The sequence below is a fragment of the Heterocephalus glaber genome, unplaced genomic scaffold (assembly GCF_053883595.1).
Source record: "Heterocephalus glaber isolate CG9 unplaced genomic scaffold, H.glaber_assembly_v1.0 deba00001472, whole genome shotgun sequence".
NCBI lineage: Eukaryota > Metazoa > Chordata > Mammalia > Rodentia > Bathyergidae > Heterocephalus > Heterocephalus glaber.
The window spans coordinates 37,700,454-37,709,433 of record NW_028258315.1 but is presented as its reverse complement, the minus strand read 5'-3'; the positions used below and the strand labels follow the sequence as shown (position 1 = coordinate 37,709,433).

The 8,980-nt window shown below is 40.5% G+C and overlaps 1 protein-coding gene across 3 annotated transcripts in view; it reads left to right on the top strand.

The window, feature by feature from the left end:
- Nucleotides 1-213: 213 nt before the first annotated feature.
- Pitrm1 (pitrilysin metallopeptidase 1) overlaps nucleotides 214-8,980 on the top strand; it is a 31,386-nt gene continuing 22,619 nt past the window's right edge. For 2 of the 3 annotated variants that reach the window (XR_002398237.2, XM_004854568.4), the window contains exons 1-7: nucleotides 214-351; nucleotides 1,692-1,794; nucleotides 4,479-4,585; nucleotides 4,928-5,079; nucleotides 5,780-5,894; nucleotides 5,993-6,089; nucleotides 7,482-7,642. Coding sequence is in view for 2 of the 3 variants with exons in the window: in XM_004854568.4 (XP_004854625.2) it covers nucleotides 296-351; nucleotides 1,692-1,794; nucleotides 4,479-4,585; nucleotides 4,928-5,079; nucleotides 5,780-5,894; nucleotides 5,993-6,089; nucleotides 7,482-7,642 (791 nt within the window). In the remaining variant the exon portion in view is untranslated. The remainder of the gene's footprint in view (nucleotides 352-1,691; nucleotides 1,795-4,478; nucleotides 4,586-4,927; nucleotides 5,080-5,779; nucleotides 5,895-5,992; nucleotides 6,090-7,481; nucleotides 7,643-8,980) is intronic. The other variant, XM_004854569.4, reaches the window with a different exon arrangement.

Here is an 8,980-nt window from a genome sequence, read left to right as displayed (position 1 = left end):
CCTGCGCGCAAGCCAGCCCTGCCCTGCCCTGCATCCCTTGTCTCTCATCTGTACCCCTTTCATTCAGCCTCCTAGGGCTCCGCCCCCTGGGGGCGGCTGCTGGTTCAGAGCCTTGCCCCAGGATCCGCCCTCCAGGCCCGCCCCAAGCAGTGGGATCCGTCCCCTTCCTCGACAGCCTATCGGAGAGTCCCGTGATGTTTGCGTTGACTAATGGGAGTCTTGGCCGTCCCACTCCGCCCCGCGCGTGCGTCGGGTTAAATGTAGTCTCCGCAGGTTCGTGAGGCGGTCAGTAACCATGTGGCGATACGGTGGGCGGCGAACGCTGGGCGCTGTGCAGCGGCTGAGCAGCGGGTGAGATATTCCCTACCCCAGAGGGGCGCCGGAGACGCTGGGAGTAGGCAGGGGGCCGCAGGGCGCGGAGGGGAGACGCTAGGGTCTCTCCATTGGCTGGGCCTGTGGTGATGGCTCCGCGCTCTGGAGACTCCCACACCCTGAGTCCCCTCTGGGCGTCTGCACCACGACATTTCTCATTTGGAGTTTCGGCATCCTGAAACCCTTCCCCTGGGAATCCCAAACCCAGATACTCCAGAACCCAGCCCGAGGACCCCTGCAGGACCTGCGAAGGGGTCCTTTCAGAAGCTCTTGTGGATGGCAGAGCCCTCCTCCCCTGGAGTTCCCGTCCCAGTTGCCAGGGTTGGGGGGAACGAGGACCCAGAAACTGGCCCGACCCACTTTCCCTTCTCCCACCTCAGGTGACCCCACAGTGGGTGGCCCTGTGTGTAGGTTGTCAGGGCCTTTTGAAGTGAAGATGTCATTGATGTAGGTTGTAACGTGTAATAAAAGTAACTGGAAGTTTATGGTTCTCATTATGGATTCGCTCCCATTTCATTTATGTTACAAGGCAGAGTTCTGTAGCGATCTAAGGCTTCCACCGGCTATACTTTAAGCAGCTGTATTCTGCAATAAAATTGTAGCCTCCAGGAATTGCACTTTTTAAAATGACTTGTTTTTGAAGAATGAAGATGATAAAAAGTGTTTGGTTTTTTTGCAAATCCACAAAACTTTGTTTAATTTTCTCCTCTAGTGCAGTTCAGCAACTCTTAGACTAAGTTAGTGACCAGGAGTTCGCTTCCTCCGAGGCTCTTAGGGAGTGTTTGAATTTGACTCCGGGAACTTTATTCATGTGTGTAATAGGTTACCAGAAAGCATGATGGGGGAAGTCCTAGTGTTGCCTCTGAATTTTCGTACAGTTCGTGCTCTTAATGATAATTTCTTTCTTAATGATAATTTCTTTCTTAATGATAATTTCTTATAGCCCTTCTCTATCTCAATATGCTAAATGAATAAGGAAATGATGGTTGATTTTAACATATTGACATGAGAATTGTTTATCTACAGCGGAGAGACATTTGTACACACTTGTACTATGGTTATTTGTGATTGTAGCAATAAAAAGAATTTGACATTTAATTATTATGGAGATTCATCTGAATTAAGATGAAAGTTTAAAATGGAAAGAACTTTATGGGAAATTAGTTCTCTGGAATGTCCAAGATTTTGGAAAATGCAAGATTTAATTTTTCTTTAATTAGTTATCTCACATGATAGTATTTTCATTGTGTTGTGAATTATGTTTACCAAACAATTGTCCTTAAAAATCATCTAACTTTAATGACTTTTCTTAAACACAGCAGTACACACCATAAAGTATGGAGGTGGAGCAGCAGCAAAGCTTGTGAGAGAGCGCTACAGTATAATGTGGGAGAAAAGATCCATGGATTTACCGTTGAACAGGTACTAGTTTGGTGTGCTCTTTATAACTCGAGGTAGGCAACACATGTGGCTTTTGCTGGCATATGAAGTCCTTTGGAGACTTTAGTTTTACCCTTGCATCTCAGGATCCTGTATAGTTCCTGACTCATGGCAGGGGCTCAGTTGAACAGCATCTGCTGTTCAATCGTGAAATGATCTCTAGTCCTTACTTGTATTTCTTAAAGCCTTACATCTTTTCCAATTTTGGATGGTAACACTCCCAACAGCGTCTTGGAATCAACGGCAGTGTTTCTGCAGCCAGACTTGCCGTTTTACTCCAGTGTGCTCACAAAAGACTCAGTTCTGGACATCTTTTCAGTCAGGTTTTGTTATAAAATAATTTGCTCTAATTTAAATAGAAATTTTGTTTTTTTAGCCATTTGGGTCTCAGAATTTTATTTATTTATTTTATTTTAAATTTAATTTTATTGGTACATTTTAGGTATACAGTATAATGACATTCATCATTGGAAATTTGCACCTTTACATAGTCTCTCTTGGTTCTTATTTTTCCCCCTTCCCCTGCCCTCCCCTCAACCCCTCCACCCCTCCATATTTACAAAGACTTTGTTTCCATTTTTTCATTTTCTCATATTAATTCCATTCTCTTCTTTCCTCTCCCCTGCCCCTCCCACTTCCCGTTCCCCTTTGCCCCTTTTCTTCCTATTTCACATTATCTATTATACCTTTTAGTCCTAATTTACACTTTCAGTTTTTCACATTAGAGAAACTATTCAGTATTTACGCATCACATTGCTTTTTTATGTAATGTAATAATTGAAGAATATGTGCTGTAAATATTTGGTTGTTGGCTTTGTTCTATGCTTAATGCTATAACAAATATAAGGACAAACAGCTTATAACCTTGAAAGCCTCATATGCAGCTGTAATATAAGGTATGGCATGATGAACGTCATGCAGAAATACCATGGATGAAGGGAGGGGAGAAGAGAGTGCTCTTGATGGGAGAGGGAAGAGCTTGTGGCAAAGGTGCCATTTGAGAAAGAAGGTCATCCATCTCTAGGCAGGATGTGAGTAAGGCCAGTGATGCAGGGTGTCCCAGGCAAGGTCCAGGAACAATGAGTCATGAAAATGGGGTCAGAGTATTTGTAAAGTGCCCTGAAAACCTTGCAAAGTTTAGATTTATAGTACAGTTACTGCTAATAAGGATCTTATTCAGAATGGTAAATTCTTTTTATTCATTCATTTATTCATCCATCTTTCATTCATTTATTGGTAGTACTGAGGTTTTGACCCAGACCCTTCACACTGAATTATATCCTCTGCCCCCCCCCCCCCTTTTGGTACTGGGAATCGAACCTGGGACCTTGTGCTTTTGAGGCAGGTGGTGGAACCACTGAGCTAAATCCTTGGCCCACCCCAGCCCTTTTTTATTTTTTATTTTGAGACAGGGTCTCTCTAAGTTGCCCAGCCTCCCAGAGTGCTCCTTTATTTTTCAAATTTTAAAAAACTTATCATATGATAAGCCATGATCCTTGCTTTGAGAAATAGTTACCCTGAAAGCTTTCAGTAGGCAGGCATCTCACTGTATCTACTCATTTTAAATGCATTGATCATTTATGTAAAGTACAGTAAATTTGGCAATACAAGTCCTTTACCATTTGCAAATTATGTAGGTATCAGCAGACCACATTAAGTGTGTCTTCAGTGTGGTAGGACCTCTGCTTTGGACTCCTAAGACTCGAGCTCTAATCACTGATATGCTGGTAACTTCCAGTGGAAGAATGAACAGATTACTTTCATGGCCCATGAAAAAGGGAGTGATGAATGGTGTGGTTATCATAGTTGTATTGTAGGTGATTGAAGGAAAGGGCCAGCTGGCAGAGTTGGAAGACAGGGTGATTTTTTTAATATCAAGGACTATGGACATTTAATGTAGGAGGCCTAAATAGAATAATAAATGATTGTCCCCTCTTCTGCCTTCCTCTTCAGGGAGTGAAGATTCATTCATTCTTATTAAGGGCATTTAAACCCTTCTGGCCCTTCCTAGTATTATGAAGGCCCTTGCTATGTTTATGATGGTCCCTCCACTGGGACAAGTAACCTGGTACACAGCTTGCCACTGAGAACTCATCTTCAACTAGATGAAGCAAAGTTTTTTTCTAGGAGCATCCTTCTCCTCCTGCAGATGAAGGCCCATTTTGCACTTAGCTCATTTAATTGTTCTGAACATTGAATTAGATAATATGTGGAAAGGCTAGAGACACACAGCAGACGAGCAAAGGGCAAGCCATTACTATTTAAGTGTGACATAGTATAATGAAAAGGCCACGGGCACCAGGAGAATTCTGGCCCTGTGTTATCTGAGTAGTTTTATTTCATCACTCTGAACCTTGGTTTTTTAAATCTGTAAATAAGAATGAAGATACATCCCTCACAGGGTTATATGTGATGTGTTTAGAAAATGGCTAGCAAGTAGTAATACTAAAAAAAAAAAGGCATATAATTTCTTCAGCCTTTTAAAAATCCTTAATGTCCTCTCTTGTAAGATCAGAAATATGGACAAGATGCTCTGTCCCTTCCAGCTCTGAAATGCTGGTTTCCTGGTGTCATTTAACTTAAGGCAGAAAAGTCAGTTGTATGAATGTATTGAAGGTAACCATTCCACCTAAGTTTAGCTGCTGACATTTTTCCTCTTCCCTCAGGTAACATCTGTCCCTGAACTGTTACTAACTGCGGTGAAGCTCAGCCATGACAACACAGGAGCAAGATACTTACACCTGGCAAGGGAAGATACAAACAATTTGTTCAGGTGTGTGGTGTAGAGTAAGAACAGATTCTTGGATGTTTCTGTTTAAAACATCTATGTTTAGTAGTCTAATATAATATCTCAACATTTTATTGACAGAGCATCCTGAAAAGGCAAAAGATTATATGAATTCATTTCCTCACCTAATTACATTACAGTTTTGTAATCTGAATCAGTGATTTCATACATTATAGTCTGAAAACGTTTTATTTAAAAATTGTGATGCTAAGATGATCTTTATGATTATTTTTAATCCCAGGTAGTCACATATTTAGGAGTTCTGTTGGACAGTATTGTTTAAGGGTAGCCTTTCCCACTGAATTTATTCCTTTTTCTTTGCCTTAGCGTACAGTTCCGCACTACTCCAATGGATAGTACTGGAGTTCCACATGTCCTTGAACATACGGTCCTTTGTGGTTCTCAGAAATACCCATGTAGAGATCCTTTCTTCAAAATGTTAAATAGGTCATTGTCCACTTTCATGAATGCCTTCACAGGTAAGACTTCATCCTGAACTGAAATGACTTTTGGGTTTGCCAGAAACAAACACTGAATTCAGTTACTTTCTAAGAAAAAAGAGGGTAGTTGACAATTAATCAATATACTAGAATAAATCACCAATCTTTATTATAGTTGAAAGATGTTAGAAATTTAATCCTTTAGGGCAGGCCACATTGTGGTCAGATTATAAAAACTGGAGTTTTAGAAAAAAGATATATGAGTTTTTTCTGTAAAGATCCAGATCACTTTCTTTGGGGAATATTACTGGCACATTAGGTTCTGTAGTGTTATGGTTAGTGCCAGTGATGTCTGACTTGACTTCTAGTACATCTGAGGATTGTGCATAGGCTGATGAGCAACAGATTCTTTGAGGGAGTGAGATTAGGGGTAATCTAAATCAAAGCTCATACGGAATGGGGTTATCTTTCCAAGCATATGAAAAATCGCTAAATGAGCTTGAACTGTGTAAAAGTTCACTAAAAAAGTACTGTTACTGCCTGTCAAGGGAAGACCTTGGGTTGCGTCTGGGGAAGTGGAGGCTCAGGGTGATGAAATGTGGAGCCAGAACATGGGGTTGCTGCTTCCTGCTTTACAAAGGGTTAAAATGAACTGTTTGGGGAAGTGATCCTTGAAAGTGCATGATTTTTGTAAGAATCTCTTATATTTTAAAAAATCTTACTTTTCATTTGTACCTAGCTAGTGATTATACTCTGTATCCATTTTCCACACAAAATGCCAAGGATTTTCAGAATCTCCTCTCAGTGTATTTGGATGCAACCTTTTTTCCATGCTTGCGGGAACTAGATTTCTGGTATGTAATGATTAATGATTAATTAATTGACTTCAGCGTTAGTATTGCCATTACTATCCTGTTTTGTTTATTTAAAATAAATATTTTCCATTATTTAGGCAGGAAGGATGGCGACTAGAACATGTGAACCCGAGTGACCCCCAAACACCCTTGATCTTTAAAGGAGTAGTCTTTAATGAGATGAAGGGAGCATTTGTAAGTATCTTTCCTTTTTTCTATTAAAACTATTTTTACATGTGTAAAAATTTGAAATATAGATACACGTAGAAGATAGTTGACATGTAATTACTGCATTGAATAATATTCTCATCCTGTGTAATAACTTCTTGCATTAACTGGGGTCACTGCTGTGAGCCGAGACCCCCAGAGATAGAGGGTCAGGCTTCATCATGTATCTTCATGACTTTGAAGACCTGTGCTGGTCTGTCCGAGTCTCTGTGTTGTGCTGGGGTAGCTCGTGTACTCCATGCTGCTCTCTGATTTTTGTGGCCTCTTTTATCTAGCAAACTCTTAGAATCCATTTTAGTATCATTTCTTCCCAAGAGACCTGTTTGAGACTCAAGGTCACATGGCTGCTGGACACCAGGAATCCTAGCACATCGATTTTTATTTCACCATGTCTTTCACCTTGACTATAGCCATGGGGTTGGTTGTTCACTCAGTGATATTGAAAAATAAATTTCTCTTCTCTTAGGAAAGAGTCCTTTGGTCCCTTGTATAGATTATGAGTAAATTGAATGCTACTTTATTTATTTTTATTTTCACAGTCCAGAATATAATTATTAAAATCAAACCTCAAGCTTGGTTGTTTTAGTTTTAGTGAGTTACAATGTATCGTGTAGATGGAGAGTATGATAAATCTTGGATAGCAAGAGAGGAAATATCATAAAAGTTGGATTCTGTCCCTTTGTCTCGGGAGATAATAGTTACAAAGAGAAAAATTGACCTAGGGTAGAGGATTGGGTAAGGAGAGCCAGTGGTGTGGGGAAGGATAGTATAGGATATTGAATGCTACTTTAAATAATACCTGCATTGATGTCCTTGATTGCTATTAGAACAGTTTTATTTACTGGTCTTAGAGGTAGATGGTCCAGAATGTGATTAATTTACTATATTATAATATACTATGTGTCTTAGTTACTTTTCCTTTTGCTGAGACAAAATAGCCAACACCAAAGTTAAAAGAAGAAAGGTTTATTTTGGTTTACAGTTTGAGGAAGTTTCAGTCCATAGTCAGCTGGCTCCCAGGCAGGGTAGCATGGCACAGGAGCATCGCAGAGAAGAAACAGTCTAGGCAAGGCAAGCAGAAGGCCAGAGAAGCAGCAAACAGTAGAAACAGCAGCAGAGCAGCTGCCCTTTTATCCCTTCCAGGCTACCCACCTTTTGGTTGGTGCCAACTACACCTAGAGTGGGGCATCCTTAATCCCAGCATCGCTCACTCTAGATCTAGCCATCTCTGTAAAGTTCCACCTTTGAGCACAGTAGGCTTTGCGGAGACATCTAGACATAAGCCATAACACCATGTTTTATAGTCACTTGATTATATTTTACATACATTTTCTTACTTTTATTTTTTTAAATTTCAAGACAGACAATGAGAGGATATTCTCACAGAACCTTCAGAACAAACTTCTTCCTGACCATACTTACTCAGTGATCTCTGGGGGTGACCCACTGTGTATCCCCGAGCTCACGTGGGAACAACTTAAACAGTTTCATGCTACGCATTATCACCCAAGTAATGCCAGGTAATATTTTGTTTTTTAAGGTTTAATGGTGGAATAAGAATTGACTTACTTGGGCCGGAGATTTAGCTCAGTGGTTCCACCGCCTGCCTTGAAAGTGCAAGGTCCCGAGTTCGATCCCTGGTTACCGCCCCCCCCCCCCGCCCCAATTGACTTACTTGCATTCTTACACTAAATGACGACTTTTCTCACATTTAGCAAATAAATATTTGCTTCAGAAATACATAAATCTTGATAAGATTCTTTACTTAAGTGTGCCTATCTACTTTACTTGGATGCTGAGTTTAAGTAATTATGGTCCTAACTGTCAGTTGCCACAGATGAAGGATACAGATAGCCTTTGGTGTCACCCTTAGTGGAGAGCCCAAGTCCCTCACCCTTTGTATGGTCTCATGACATGTAGAATGGGGATACTCATGACGGCACCCGCCTTGTAGGACCAGTTTTCACACCATCTGTAAAGCTCTAGGGTCTGCTCTTGGCACAGTGAGGTTCTTTATACATGGTGGATGTTGTAATCGAACCTTAGATATTTTTGATAAATTGGTTAATGTATCACCAATTTTATGTTCAAACAAGTCTCAAACACTAATATAAAATCATACTTGCAAATTATTTTTTTATAAAAATTAAAATTTTGAATTCTGAAAATTCTCAAGCACATAGAAAAGTAAATTGGAATCTTGAAATCCCATACATGTGTCACATATTTTGCTGACATTTTTGAAGTAAATTACAGACCTGATTGTTTACCACTAGCTTTGTGACCCTAAGATGTAGCAACATTTTCTTTCATAAGACAATTTACATTTAAGAAAATAAGATGAACTTTGTTAAAACCATCTGTTTCTTATTCTGTATTCAAAGTATCCCATTGTCATCAAAGTATGTGTTTGGCTCAAATGAGGCTTACGTGTGGCATTTTATCATTCAGTGTGTCGTGAATACCCTGTGTGGAGGACAGTGGGAGATCCATGAGGCCAGGCTTCCTCTGGACTTTCTCACTTTCCAGGATGTCTGGCTGCCTTTTTGTGGTATTGGTTGACTTGTCCCTGAATTTTCAAGAAGTAGAACTTGGATCCAGTGACTTTGTTAGAGACAAGTGAAATCCTTAGGTGATGATCTGTGACCCCTGCTGCATCTCATTGGGTACCAAGATGCCTATTCAGGCAACAGTGGGAATGACTGCTAAAATCAGCAGGTTAGGATGGTGACAGCCAGCCTCCACATTGTGAAGTTCTTTCTTCTCCTGTAGTCACAGGCCATCTGGTGAGTGGAGATGCTAGTACCTTGAGAATATTGTTTGAGTGCCCCGTCACTCTTATTGATGATTGTTGCCTG